Source organism: Acomys russatus, chromosome 14 (assembly GCF_903995435.1).
Source record: "Acomys russatus chromosome 14, mAcoRus1.1, whole genome shotgun sequence".
NCBI lineage: Eukaryota > Metazoa > Chordata > Mammalia > Rodentia > Muridae > Acomys > Acomys russatus.
Window position 1 is genome coordinate 46438031 of NC_067150.1, and position 15610 is coordinate 46453640.

The following is a 15610-nucleotide window of genomic DNA, read 5'->3' on the forward strand; positions in this document are numbered from 1 at the left end:
ACTGCTTTAGCTGCCCCCTTCCTTGGCAGCTGGCATAGTATTCACTGTGGAGGCTAGACACGATGGGGGCTTTCAGGACAGACGCAGCTCAGATCATCAGAGTCCTCTGCCTTAAGTGTGGTGTCATCAGCAGTAAGGAAGGTCCCCATCTTAATGCCATCGTATCACCATACCTGATTGTGGGAGGGAACACATTCAAATAACAAATTTTGTAGCAACTTTCCAAAGCATTAAAATAATTGTCAGTCAACAATAGATCTTCAGGCCTTTGAAGCTTTAAATTTAAGTTCAGGTTTTGAAGTGAAGATCCACAGGGCTCCATTGACCAGATAAAATGTACATGACTTTCATGGTCTGTTGCTTCAGGAAGATTCCTTTTTGTTTTGGATCTTATAATTTATTTAGACTTTTATCTTAACTTTATTTGGAAAAAAATTCTGTTTAAAATATACTTTGAGAATGAGTCAAAGCTAAAAAGTAATCACTGTTTTGTGTCTGGGAATTTAGTTAGTTACTTTTGGTGGATAGGCTGTTCGCATGCAGTTTAACTCAGGTGCAACAACTGCATGAGAACATTAAGGCCCGCCCTCCCCGGGCCCAGTGTGCAGTGAAATAGACCTTCCACCGAGAGTCTCTGGATTCTTCTTTTTCTCTAATGAGATTGACAAGGGACAGTGATATTTAGGGAAATGTAGAAGAGTAGGCAGTGATTTAGGAGATGTCAGATTAAGACAAGTAAAAAGGAAGAATTTCCATTTTGTTAGAATTAATGTGTCTGAAAGGTCTTGAGTGACCCTGAGTGGGATGTGTTTGGGCACTGGGTGCTGTCTTTAAGGACAGGAGAGTGAGTGTCCTGGAGTACATGACTGGGTAGAAAAGGCGGTGACTTAGAGACAAACATTTTTGTTTGATAAGGTTGTTAAATAAGAGACCATAAGCAGAGACCAGTGTGCTACAAATACTGTTTTAGAAAGATGATAATGTATATTAAGGATTTGCTGTCTAAAATTCAGATAAAGTGTATAGATGGAAATGACTTGAGTTTGGAGGAGGAGATTAAGGAGACACTCTGAAATTCTGAAGAAAACAAATATAGCATAGGAGAGAAGTCCTGCATGGACTGTGATTAAGAACAGAATGTAAAGGGCTGAAGGAGGCCCGTTGGGCTTGTTTTGGGTGGAAGGTAGTCATTAACCCTCAATCCAGTTTGCATGAAAAATGGAGGTAGTTAATAAAACCCACTCAGGCAGCTTAGTAATTGAAGCTTAGAGTAGTCGAATACTTGAAAAAATTAGGATCAGAAAGCTTGGGCATAGATTTGTGCATGTGAGTGCATGCATGCCTGGTCGGGGGGGGGGGGGGGGGGGGGAGGGAGAGAGAAGCGGGGAGAGAGAGAGAGATACGGGAAAGGAACAAGATGGGCCACGAAAGATGTTGGTCTGCAGATATTTTTCAAAATTTTTTCCTAAAATCTTTGCCCTAAATTTTTTTTTCTTCCTTTCTTTATCTTTTTTGAGACAGGGTTTCCCTGTGTAGTCCAGGCTGTCCTGGGCTTGCTTTGTAGACCAGGCTGGCTTTGAACTCACGTGGCTCTGCCTGCCTCTGCGTCCCAAGTGTTGGGATTAAAGGCATGCACCACTATGCCTGCCTTTCTCTTTGGTTTTTTTTGAGACAAGGTCATTTATAGCCCAGGCTGGCTCAAAGTCCCTATGTATCTGAGGATGACCCTGATCTTCTGATATTTCTACCTCTACACCTCCTGATGCTAGAAGTACAGGCAAGTGCCACATATTCAGTTTTAGACGGTACTTGGGGATCAAGGACCTTACACATGCCTAGGTAAGCACTTTACTTACCAAGCTGCCGAAACTCTGTCTTGAAAAACAAACAAACAAACAAACAAAAACAAAGAGAATTAAACTGTTTTTAGTATTTTAATGACCCATAATGGATGATCCATTAAATTAACTTTTTTGGTATGCATCAATTTTGTTTTTGTAATTATCAGAATGAAGTATGTATAGTTATGTATAAATTAGCGTTCACCTTTCTTAGAGTAAAACTCTAAAGTCAGCTTTTTTAGAACAATGTATGAATAACTACAGGGGTTTTTTTTATTGTTGTTTTGTTTTTGTTCTTAATTTTTTTTGAGGCAGGGTTTCTCTATGTAGCTTTGGCTGTCCTGACTTGCTTTGTAGACCACAGAGATCCACCTGCCTCTGCCTCTGAGTGCTGAGATTACAGGTGTGTGCCACCGTGCCTGGCTTATAACTACAGTTCTTAACATCTGTCACTAAATTGCTTCAAAAGTTCCTCATAATAGGAGATTTTTAAAGATGACATGTTTGATAGTAGTCACAACTTTATGAAACTATGGGATCTGGTGTACTCAACCTAGCTTTTCCACTGGACATAAGGTATTAAGAGAGACACTTCTGGTTGGAATGTGGGGCTTTCCCCTTCTTCATAGAATGCATGCATCCTTTCTTTGTTGTACTTTTTATTCCATTCAAATTTTTTTTTTCTGACAGAAGAAGCTAGTGAAGTAGGGAACCTTAATAAGCATTTCCCCTCTTTGTAGGATATAGAAGACTTAGATCATTATGAGATGAAGGAAGAAGAGCCTATTAATGGGAAAAAGTCAGAGGACGAAGGGATTGAAAAAGAAAATTTGGCAATATTGGAGAAAATCAGGAAGACTCAAAGGCAAGACCATTTAAATGTAAGTGTGAGTAAGTATCTAGAACCTGGACTCTATGGTTAAATCATTACAGATAATAATTGGGTAATTCATTAAGATAGCAATCTCAGCTGCCCTTTGTTTTCATGCTTGCTGTGGTGATGGGTGCATTCGTGTTTTGTTGACCTCAGGCTGCTTTTCCTGACTGTTGGCAGCCACTTTCTGCCCTGTTCCTCTTCACATCTTGAAGCATGCTGCTATCTCAGTGTAATAATGTTGTGATAGTTAGTTTTAATTGTCAACTTGACATAACCTAGAATTAGCCTGGGAAAGAGTCCCTGAGAGATCATCCCCATTGGATTGATCTCTAGGCATCTCAGTCACTGTGGGTGACAGCTTTCCTTAGGTGGGAGTCTTGGAACTCTAGAGTAGAGAAGACAAAAGCTGAACTGCAAACAAGTGGGTGAACGTGTACGCAGCCGCTTCTCTCTGCTCTTGACTGTGCGTGTGGTATGACTATCTGAATTTTCCCCTTGACTTCTCCATAGTGATGGACTGTGACCTGGAATTGAAGGCTGAGATAAACTTCATTCTTTCCTTAAGTTTTTTTGTCGAGTATTTTTGGGTTTTTGTTTGTTTGTTTGTTTTTTGAGACAGGGTTTCTCTGTGTAGCCTTGGCTGTCCTGGACTCACTTTGTAGACCAGGCTGGCCTCGAACTCACAGAGATCCACCTGCCTCTGCCTCCCGAGTGTTGGGATTAAAAGCGTGTGCCACCATACCCGGCTTGTTGGATATCTTTATCCCAGCAACAGAAGCTAACCGAGAAGAGCCCCTCCTTCCATGCTACTGCTGCTGCTGCTCTACTATTTACTCCCCTACTACTGCTCTATATGTTCAGATTCAGCCTCCTGCAAAGTATTACTCAGACTCTGTCTCCACAAAATCTGATCTCTGTCTTTTGTGTCCCAACTACCCCAAAAGTAACTTTTCTCTTTGCATTTACTTAGCCCTGACCCTCACACCTACAGGGTCTCACTTTGTAGCTCTGGCTAGCCTGGAACTCTATGTAAACGAGGTTGGCCTTTTATTTTGTTTTTTGTTTTTTCAAGGCTCTTTGTAGCCTTGACTATCTGGAACTCGATTTGTAGACCAGGCTGGCCCCGAACTTCCAGAGCTCTGCCTGCCTCTGCCTCCCAAGTGCTGGGATTAAAGGCGTGTACCACCACCACCTGGCCAGATTGTTCAACTTTAAAATGAGGCAGACAGTATATTCTTTTTGGATGACTTGTGAAAAATTAAAATGGGTTGGGGTATGGGGTCGGGGTGTTGCCCAGACAAGGGGAGTATGCAGTGGTAGTCTGGTTATCTGATACTACTGATAAGAGCAGCTTATTAACTCCATGAAGTCAGGGCCAGCTGCCTTGTCTTGGGCAAACACAGTGAATGAATTGTAACAAGTAAATTCTTATCCTTCCTTCTGTCATATTTACTATACTAATTGGTGAGTTTTTGTTGGTTTTGTTTTGTTTTGTTTCGTTGTTGTTTTTTGAGACACAGTTTCTCTATGTGACAGTCCTGGCTGACCTGGACTCACTTTGTAGACCAAGCTGGTCTTGAACTCACAGAGATTCACCTGCCTCTGTCCTCCTGAGTGCTGGGATTAAAGGCATGAGCCACCATGCCTGGCAGTAGGTGAGTTTTTTATTGCAGAGAACTTTAAGCCCACATCTTGATTATTGACATACATTTGTACCACCTGAACTAATACTCTCCTTGCTGTGTCTTATGGTGGACTCCAGTTTGTACGCTTTACAGTTAGAAGAGCTACAGATTATTGAGTACTCTGACATAAGTATAAGGCTAAGAACTTTGTGTTACCTTCTCATTTAATCTTGATAGAATCTTCATAGGCATTCTTCATATTTCATAGATGTAAAAGCTAGGGCTTAAAACCGGTTCAAGGGCTGTGAGATGGCTCAGTGGTTAAAGTGGTTGCCTCCCAAGCAGCAAGTGTTAGGATTGGTGTTTGTATCTCTAGAACCCACATGAATGCTGGGTGCATGTTGTGTGGTAGGCCAGCCTATATTTCCACAACTCAGAAGGTGGAGAAAGGACCCCCTGGGCAAGCTGGCTAATTTACCTTCAAGTAAGAGACCCTACCTCAGTGAATAAGGTGGAAAGCAACCAAGGATGATGATCCACTGCCCACATCAGCTCTGGGCCTGTACATGCATGAGTATACATGTATTCTTGCACTTACACGTGGGTGTGCCTACAGGGATGCACACGTACCACACATATATACATTTCTTAAAATCTAACTAGTTCACAGTCATATAGCTAGGAAACAGATCTTTGTAAACTTTTTAACCCACAGTAGTACAACCTTTAAACTTTTTGTTTTTTAAGAAATAGTAGTTTATTTTGTGCGCATGCGTGTATGGGGAGATTGTGGGTGTCAGTTCTCTCCTACCATGTGGATCCTGGCGATCATCATACTTGGTAACAGGAGCCTTTGCCTGCTAAAGTATCTTGGTCCACAGTCTTTAATTTTACATAATGAAAATTTAGTTGCATTCCTCTTCATCTTTAGAGATGTCTCAGTGCTGTGAAGAAAATCAGCGGCTGGGTACAGTGGCACACGCCTGTAATCCCAGCACTTGGGCAGGCGGATCTCTTGAGTTCAAAGCCAGCCTGGTCTACAAAGTGAGTGCAGGACGCCAGGGCTACACAGAGAAACCCTGTCTCAGAAAAACAAAAGAAAACAAAATACAAACCAAACCAAACAAAAAGCCAAGCTGTGTGAAGACAATGTGTTATTTTCCTAAGATGTAGCTAGACCTTCAGTGTAACTTCATTTTTTGGTTGTTTGGTTTTTGTGTTTTGAGAGAGGGTTTCGCTGTATATCCTTGGCTGTCCTGGACTCTCTTGGTAGACCAGGCTGGCCTCGAACTCACAGAGATTTGCCTGCCTCTGCCTCTCAAGTGCTGGCATTAAAGGTGTGTGCCACCACCTCCCGGCATAATTTCTTATCTTATTAACGGAACGCTGATTCAGTTAATGCTGAAGTGTCATGGTGAGAATCTTCTAGAATTTGTAGAAGTTGGGAATAGACTTAACTTACACTTGGTCACAGAGTCCATAGTGTTCTGGATATACTGTGAGGCCTCCACTCATGATATAAACAAGCTAGATATGTCTTGAGTTTTCTTGTCACTTCATAATCATTTATTCAATTACACTTCTTGACTGATACTTTTTCCATTTAAAATTTTTATTTATTAATTTTTAGTTTATTTATTCACTTTACATCCTGGCTATAGCCTCCTCCTCCTTTCCTCCCAGTCCCACCCTCCCTTTCCCTTCCCTCTCCTCTCTTTCTCAGAAAAGGGGAGGCCCCCTCCCACCCACCCCAGCTCATCAACTTCTTGAATTCTTAATGCTGAGCCATGCTCATCTTTGTAACATCACTGTAAAGTTTTACATCAGGCTTTGATACTTCAAACTTTTAATCATTGTTTCAGGGTGCAGTGTCTGGGTCGGTGCAAGCATCAGACAGACTCATGAAGGAGCTCAGGGATGTCTACAGATCACAGAGCTACAAGGCAGGTGAGGCCCTGGCTCTGCTGGCTGATTGCTTCTTTACATGTAGTGTTGTGTCTTTTTTTTTTTTTTTTTTTTTTTTTTTTTTGGTTTTTCGAGACAGGGTTTCTCTGTGTAGCCTTGGCCATCCTGGACTCACTTTGTAGACCAGGCTGGCCTCGAACTCACAGCGATCTGCCTGCCTTTGCCTCCCGAGTGCTGGGATTAAAGGCGTGCGCCACCACGCCCGGCATGTTGTGTCTCTTTATCTTTGCTTTCCTTTTGAGGCCTGTCTTTGAACTCACTTTTTCTGTTTGCTCATGATGGAATTAGACATGTGTGCCACCACACCCAGAATAGACAGTGTCATTTCCTGTAATATAAGTAGACAGAATTCGGTTTTTTTTTTTTTTTTTTTTTTTTTTTTTTTTTTTGGTTTTTCGAGACAGGGTTTCTCTGTGTGGCCTTGGCTATCCTGGACTCACTTTGTAGACCGGGCTGGCCTCGAACTCACAGCGATCCGCCTGCCTCTGCCTCCCGAGTGCTGAGCAGAATTGGGTTTTGTTTGTTTGTTTTTTGAGACAGGGTTCAACTGTGTAGCCCTGGCTGTCCTAGACTAACTTTGTAGAACAGGCTGGCCTCGAACACACAGAGATCCGCCTACCTCTGCCTGGTGAGTTTATCTTTTATCTTTTTTAAATTAAAAAACAAACAAACCAAAACATCACTGGACATGGTGGCCCACACCTTTAATCCCAGCACTTGGGGAAGCAAAGGCAGGCGGATCCCTGTGTGTTGAAGGACAGCCTGCTCTACAAAGTTAGTCTAGGACAGCCAGGGCTGTTATACAGAGAAACTCTGTCTCAAAAAACCAAAAATCAAAAACCAAAACCAAACAAATCCAAAATCCCATCATAATTATAATTATACATACATTTGTACATAATTATACATACATATAACTCATGATTTTTATTTTCTGGCAAAAGCATGAGTAACACTACTTTTTAAAATATAATTTACATTAATGTACTTTATTATACAAGGAAAACTTATTGAATAATAAGTTCATAGTTTTCTTACTTTGAAACAAAACTTACCATAGGGGTGTGGTGTTCTTTTCAAAATTGATGGGTTTCATTCATCTCATAATTCCATGAAAAAAATGTTCTTTTTTAGGCCTGTAGCTACATCTCATTGGTAGAGCACTTGCCAAGTGGACATGGGGCCTTGGGATTCAATTCTCAGTATGAGGAATTTAAAAAAAAGTTTTTTCTTATCTAGTAAAATTTGAGTATTATAGAGCCTGTGGGGGGAAAATTATTGCTGCAGTATTAATAAACAAGAAATAATCAGTTTAGGAATTATTGATCCGATCATTTTGGATTCACTAAAAAAATTAATGTAGAGTTGTTTAAAAGATTGATATAAGGGCCAGAGAGTGGTTAAGGGCACTTTATGCTTTTGGAGAGGACCCCAGTTCAGTTCCTGTACTCATGCCAGATGCTCACAGCTGCCTCTCTACACAGGCAAGCACACAGTGGTACACATTGACAGACACATACATAAAATAAAATATATAATACAAAATTATATGTATCCTCTAAAAAGAGTGACGGTAGAAAAAAAAGACATACAGGTGAAAATTAAAGTAGTATATATAAGATTCCATTTTCTTAGAAGTGTTTGTATACATAGAACTATTATTTGCATAACGTGTGTTTTTCAGAGAAGGTGAGTACTAAGCAGCTTTTAATTGATGAAAGTATTTTTGAGTTTATACCTGTAATTATTTTAATAATGAAATGTTGCTGTTATTGGCTATTTAGTATATTTAGTATATACATGTACCTGCACCAGAGTAATACATAATCAAGTGAAGAGTAGCCAGTGTGCTTATGTTTCCACAGGGATTTACTCAGTGGAACTAATAAATGACAGCTTATACGACTGGCATGTCAAACTACACAAGTAAGTACCTTTTATGCTAACCTATTCTTTACAAGGGAATGTTGGTTTTTCTTTCTTTCTTTTTTTTTTTTTTTTTTTCCTGGTATTTACTAGGATGCTAGTACTCTGTGATTGTGACAATTTACAAACAAAATATATTTAAGTAACATGAAACTGATACTGTTTATATTTGAAGTAGGAAGATTTAGGCAGTACATATAGAAGAGATATAGAAAAAATGTTTTGTTTTTACAGTGATTTACTTTTCTTGGTTTTATTTGTGGTAAATTTCTTTCCTTAAACTTCTAGGTTAAAGATAAAATTTTAGGGCTGGAGAGATGGTTCAGAGGTTAAGAGCACTGACTGTTTTTCCAGAGGTCCTGAGTTCAAGTCCCAGCAACCACATGGTGGCTCACAACCATCTATAATGAGATCTGGTGCCCTCTTCTGCCATGCAGGTGTACATGCAGGCACAACACTGTATTCATAATAATAAATAAATCTTTAAAAAAATATATGTATAATTTTAGAAAAGCGTGTCATCAAAAAGTTTTTGAGTTGTTTGAAAAATGCTGTGTATTCAACTGTTGCTCTTTGGAATGACTGTCAATTTCAAATTCCTTTTGTTCCCATGGAGCTAGAGCCCGTAGTGATCCTTTTTTTCCCTGGAACTGTGGAGCACTTTAGACCTTCTGTTTGGAACTTACCCTGTCTGGGACTCTGTGGTCCCTTTTGGACTGGCTCAGTTAGAGCTTAGTAGGAAAGGTCTTTCTAACTGTGTGTGACCTGGCTTTTTTGTTTTGTTATTTTTAGGGTTGACTCTGATAGTCCTCTGCACAGTGATCTTCAGATCTTGAAAGAAAAAGAAGGCATAGAATATATTTTGCTTAGCTTCTCTTTTAAGGTAAGAACACTGTAGTGGGATGCATGTCTTCTAATGGGAGTGTGCAAGTGGCTCAGCTGCCTTGGAGAACAATTTGGGATGATTTGGTAAAGTAGAAGATACTCATACCTTGGCTGTCCTGGAACTTGCTATCTTAACTCACAGAGGTCTGCCTGCCTTTAACTCCTGAGTGCTAGGATTAAATGTTTACAGTGGGCCTGGCTAGTCTAGGAGTTGTTGAGGAGTCTACTCCGCAGGAGATGAGTGCTTAGACAAAGTAGGAAGTGCACAAGGATGTGCAGAGCAGCATTGTTTGTCATAGCCCCAAACCAGAAATAACCCAGTTACAGTAAGATGAAAAGTGAGGTATTCATAAGATAGATATATTTGACAAGATAGGTCAGTGTTAAGTAGAAGAAACTAGACTTCTAGCTGTTTCATTTAGTTCTATTTATATAGAGTTCAACAATTTGTAAATCTAGTATTGTATAGGGCGTGCATTGTCAGTGCAGGTAAATGAAAATTGGTCCTTTAAATGAAACATTCTTAGGTATGCCACAAAACATACATATTTCTGTTGTGCCAAAATTCCATGTGTCAGGGGACCCAGGTAAAATTAGGAAAAACATTTCTAGGAAGACTTGAGTTAAGCAATAGTGAAGGAAGAAAGCTCAGGAATACCGAAGTTGGGGTTCATACTTGGGCATACAAAGCTTCCCTGTATATTTATGTTGCATTCTGAGTTTGTAGTATAGTTAGTAATTTTGGAGATGTTAACAATAAAAGTTCAATAATAGGTAAAATGTTAGTGATTTAATGTATATGTTAATGATTGAAAAAAAGCTAGATTGAAGTGATTTAAGATTGAAGTGATTTATGTTGAAGTGATTCAGGGTTTCTCTTTGCCCTGTTCTGTATCGCAGAGGAGGATTGGTGCAGGAATTGTCATGGAATTACAGTCCTGTCCACATTAGTTTACTTAAGTGACTTTGAACCCTCTCATGCTATTTAAGGCCTTGCAGCTCTTCTTGGGGATAAGGGAGGTGGCTCTTGGGCTTTTGGAGAACATACTGAAAAGCCTACAGTATCTGGGATCTGCCCTTTGTGTTATAAACCCGCCATTGGGGGTTTTATTTGAGGACATAGTTGGTCTGTTCAGCTTCTTGGTTTCAGACAGCTATCACCCCTTTCTCAGCACTGGTTGATGATACAGAATTAACCTTTGGAGACTAGGTGGAGGCCTTTACTTTAACCTCAGCTAGAAATGACACAGAGCTCATGTGTGGCCTTGGTGGTCTGGGTGACACAGGTGGATTTAAAATGTTTTAAGGAAGAAAACAAAGACATTAAAGAATATTTTTTTGATACTTAGAACTTGTAGAAATGTTTATTAGTTGTATCTCAGCTCTGAAATAGAATTACTTTCTGAAATTAAGGTAGTTCTCAATCAGAAGGGGTTTTATTGTTACTCATTTGGGATCATGCACTTAAAGATCTATTTTAATAATAGTTTTGCTCTTCCAAGCTTTGTGTCCATGCTTTAATTATACTCTTAAATTATAGATAAATCTAAAACATTAAACTGTCGCTAAGTTGGCGTCTTGTATGGGCAGGTGTCTTCTTTTTCTAACTTGTAGAAATCTAAGGTGCCCCACTCTAGCCACTAGAAATGTGCCTCCTCTGCCAGGAAGTGTGAGTTTTCATAATTTTTATGTTTCTAGAAATTATGTGAGCAGGCAGTGGTGAGTTACAGAAAGTATGCTCATTGTTTTTCCACTTTTTGTTTTCTTGGAAATAATTGGATGAAGTCTATCTGTTCTTATCCTGCCTCAATGAGTTTAAAAAATTTTTAAAGCATTACTTCATGTTCTTTGAACATAACAATTGTACACAATTTCTCTGAGACTCCCTTGGCCTGTCTTCATCAGGAGCAGGAAGCCGTTTCCCCCATCCAGCTGCTGTAGCCTTCCTGACCTGGCCACCAGGGCACTGGTGTCTAATACTCTGGGCTACTTCACCTACTGTCTACATGATATCAGACGACTCTCCACCTTTTTAGGGCTAGAGAGGGGGTAGGGTCTCTGACTATCCTAGAATCCCCCAATTTGTCTAGACTAGCTGGCCAGTGAGCTCAGTGCTCTTGTCCATGTCTCCTCAGTGCTGGGACACAGGCTAAAACTCAGGTTTTTGTGCACAGCCATCTCCTCAGCAGCAGCCTTCTTTGAAGCACCTTCCCCATTGTATTGAATGTTACTACTGTTGCTGGGTTTAAATCTGCCGTATTATAGGTGATTTTCTGCTTGTCTTTCTTGTGTTAGATCCCTTGCTGAGTTTCGTAGGACTCTGATTTCCCACCTTTTAGCTTAGAGGGTGTGTTCTCTTACTTATCCTGTATATATCCTTGAATTGTCAGATCCTATATTTATTTTCTGCCCTTGAAATCTCAGTCTTGGAGCAGTGGTTCTCAACTTCCCTAGTGCTGCAACACTTTAATACAATTCTCATGTGGCCATCCCCAACCGTAAAATGATTTTCATCGCTGCTTCATAACTGTAATGTTGCAACTGTAGGAATCAACGTAAATATCTGATGTGCAGGATCTCTGATATGTGATCCCAAAGGTCATCTCGACCCATCAATTCAGAACCACTACCTTAGACGGTTTGAGTTCATGTTCTCAATACATGCATTTACATTCCATACTTGGATTCCGGAATTTTCATACTCTTTATTCTCCCAGGTTATATCTAGCATGATATTTTTTTTTTATTCTGTCTACAAATATTTTTGATTCTTTTTAGTGTGGCTTTGCAGGTGGGAAAATACCTGGTTTTATTTCTTTTTGTTTGAGACAAGGTCTTGTTATGAAGCACAGACTGGTCTCAAACTTGTTACCCTCTTGTTATTTTCTGCATTTCCCACCTCTTTTACCTTCTTTGGTCTTTGCTAACTTCATTTTGGGTGTATGCCCTGTGTCTCCCTGTTTACTGAATCTCTTTTCTACAGTTTGTTGACATACTCTCAGTCACCCAGTAGGTTATTCGTTCTTGCCGCTGTGGCTCCAGATTCCAGACTCTTTATGGGCTCTTTTGTAACGATGCACTGTTCTGCTGTTTCATCTTCTCTTCCTTCCAGACGCTCATCAGCTACTCTGATGTGTACCTGTTGTCTCTGGGTTTGCTGCTCTGCTTCTGTCTTCTCATTGTGTTGTCCTGATGTCTGAGTTCACTAATGATAGACATTGCATGTGTGTGAGAGATTGCAGTGTTGCATTCTTTCCCAGAAGAGAATACCATTTGCCCGCCAGGGCCACAGGCAGTGGGGATACCCAGAGAGTCAGTTATGGAGAGAACTGAGAGCCAGACTTGACTCCCTGTGAGGGTCGTTGGCTGTTAGTCTCCTCAGGGCCCAGCCTGACATGTAGAAGGCCTCTCTTTTGTGTGCTGCAGTTCCAGCTTTTACCTTTCTGGCTGTGAATCTGCATTCTGCTGTTTGCTAGCCTCTTCCTCTTCTGTAATGAGAAGTAAAGGCCTCTTTCTCCCAGGCCTGCCCATAGCTGTGCTGCTTAGTGTACCTTGTGGGTTACTGCAGCTCTGCTCTGTTCTTTTCTGACCTGAGTTTCATATTTGATGATTTTGTTGTTGTTTGTTTCTCATCTTTCTTATGGTACTAATGGCTTTCATATTACTAGGTAATAAGAGGATACATTTATTGATTATTTGAAAACCTTCTAAATAACTCAAAATTTAAAATGATGTTCTTAAAATTGATAAAACTTAACTTTTCTAGGATAATTTTCCATTTGATCCTCCATTTGTTCGAGTGGTGTTGCCTGTTCTCTCAGGAGGGTAAGTGTATGTACTTACTTTTTTTGGGTTAGTATGTGTCAGAGTCTTTTGCAGAACTAACTGGACCATAGGAGGTCAGGATTGCTGAACTTCTGCCAGAAGATTCTGTGTCAAATAGTTTGAGAAGGCCCGAGAGCTTACATTTTTAAGAAGTTCTCAAACTGATAGCACTGGTTTGGGGTCCACATTCAGAACCACTGGTACAACTTATTTATAAATAGACATCTTAACAGAGTTTGTTTATAGATACTGACCCTTAAAAAATGGGTTTTAGCTGAGTGTGCCTGCCTGCAATCCTAATCTGTCAGAAACTGACAAAGGATTGTGAGTTCCAGCCCAGCTTTGGCTATTCATAGGTCTGAGCCTGCCAGAGAGAGAGAGAGATCTAGCTATCCATCCAGTCTGTCTAGATCTGGGTGTTAGGTAATATAGTCAATATATAAACCATACTTGAGGGTTTCGGTAGAGTTACAGTTTCTGTGCTTCACAGGCCTGTGGAGACCACAAGCTAAGAGAGCATAGAACAAAGGTGTGTAGAATTGTGAAGTTTCATTTCGTTACCTTTAAACGTTCTCTTCGTGCTTCCAGATGAGGCAGTGAAGGTAGTTTTTCTACCGTACAGCCCCATGGCTGTTTTTGGAAGGAGAATATTAGGTAACCTAGCCAAATATTTACATATACAAAATGAAGATAAGGGGAAATAAGGTGCATTTTAAACTGTTGTATCTCTTGCTCAGAATGCCAGCCCTTCATAGCCAAGTAGAGCAACACTAAACCTTTTCACAGTTGAGCGTGGCTGTAACACTACAGATTGTGTAACAAGCCACTTTTTTCTCTTTCCTCTGTAAGTATTTAACTATGAATATTAGATTTATCTGTCATTAACTGGTATAGGAAAAAGGTAATAACAATCTAAAAATGTTCAAGGAATGGAAGAGGTGGCTCAGTTGGTAAAATGCTTCTGAGAAACTAGAACCCACATTAAAGGGCCTCTGTTGCCGTGGCAGCAGCAGCGGCAGTGATCAAAGTGGAGGTAGTGGCTGGATGCTCCAAGCTAAGGAGTCCTGTAGCTTCCCCAAGACTTGCAGGCCTGCTGCCTCCCACCCACCCACCCTGCCCCACCAAGAGCTGTGTCTAGCCCCTAAGCAGCACCACTAAAGCTTCCCACCTCAGGGCTGTCAGCCCCTCCTCCCCCTGGGGAAGGGGGTGTGAAGACAGGAGGTGACAAACTAGGAGTTCATGGCAGCACCACAGTGGGAGAGCTGTCCATATTGACCTTTCTGGTCTCAGAATGCCTGCTCCCATGAGAGCTGTCTATGATGAAGACAACCTTTCCTGCTTCAGCCTACTGCCATCATGGGTGCTGCCCTCACGGGCAGCACCTCCTCTCTAGTCTCTCCGCTATTCGTGCTGCAGGGAAAGGCTTCCCTGTTGAGGACTCTGTAAATTTTGTAAACTTTGTATACATCATAAACTTTGTAAGCCCTCAAGGCAAAAAAGTGGCCAGACCCCTGCCTGAGAAAGTTCCAGCAGCCCAGCTCCTTCCCCAGACCTCTGTAACTGTCATTTCCACTCCCTCAGTAGGACTCATCCCATATTATGCTACTTTGAAGGTGAAAAGTCTGGACAAAGCCCTGATCCCTGAGCCAGGAAAACTGACCTTTCAGCTAAAACATACCATCTCTGAGCAGGAGAACGGGCCAATCCTTGAACAGGAAAGCCCACCAATATCTGAGCTCCCCAAGCTCAGGTCTTGAAGTCCTACCGATCCTCACTCTGGAAATCCCTGCCCTAGAAAGTGCTGCCCTCTAAGAAATCCTATATAAAGGCTGTGTCTGCTCCGCTTCTGTGGCCTTCTCCCTGGAGCAGAGGCTACCACTCCTGGATTTGTCCTACCTTTCCTGGGTCAGTCTGTCCAATAAATCACTTTTAAGAGATTTACTGCCTCCCAAGGCTACACAGAGAAACCCTGTCTCAAAACCAAAAAAAAAAAGAGCCGGGCGTGGTGGCGCACGCCTTTAATCCCAGCACTCGGGAGGCAGAGGCAGGCGGATCACTGAGTTCGAGGCCAGCCTGGTCTACAAAGTGAGTCCAGGATGGCCAAGGTTACACAGAGAAAGCCTGTCTCCAAAAACCAAAAACCAAAAAAAAAAAAACAAAAAAAAAAAAAAAGAAAAGAAAAGAAAGAAAAACAAAACAAAAAAGAGATTTACTGTCTGGTGTGACTCTTTCATTGGAAGAAGCAATGGCAAAGAAGAAGAGCAGAGCGCAGCGGAATCTAAGAGCAGTGTCCTCAGCCTGGGTGCAAGGGGCAGGGCATGAGTGTCAGCTCAGAAAACATCATTCTGCTCCGGTTCTCTGGCATGTTTAGAGCTAAGTTCCTAGTTTTTGACATGAGAAAAGTTTGTTTGACTTCTGTGAATTTGTTTGACAAGTTGATTGTATTAGAGTAATGACCAAAGTCATTTTCGTATGTTGTCTTCTAATTTTGTGTGCATGCTTTCTTAGTAATGATTTAGGGATTAAGGAGTATTGGCATGCAATGATATGCTTGCTTTTCTCTTTGTAAAGGTACGTGCTGGGTGGAGGAGCACTCTGTATGGAGCTTCTCACAAAACAGGTAACTCTCGTGCACAATTTTTAGCCTTAGTGGACTATTTCCATAT

General features: G+C 41.0%; 1 protein-coding gene across 2 annotated transcripts in view; it reads left to right on the plus strand.

Annotated features, from left to right (window-relative positions):
- The window catches only part of Ube2q2 (ubiquitin conjugating enzyme E2 Q2), a 58624-nt gene that overhangs the window by 32450 nt on the left and 10564 nt on the right, over window positions 1-15610 (plus strand). For both annotated transcript variants that reach the window (XM_051156483.1, XM_051156484.1), the window contains 6 exons: window positions 2582-2722; window positions 6206-6290; window positions 8174-8234; window positions 9027-9117; window positions 12886-12944; window positions 15516-15564. In XM_051156483.1, coding sequence (XP_051012440.1) covers window positions 2582-2722; window positions 6206-6290; window positions 8174-8234; window positions 9027-9117; window positions 12886-12944; window positions 15516-15564 — 486 coding nt within the window. The remainder of the gene's footprint in view (window positions 1-2581; window positions 2723-6205; window positions 6291-8173; window positions 8235-9026; window positions 9118-12885; window positions 12945-15515; window positions 15565-15610) is intronic.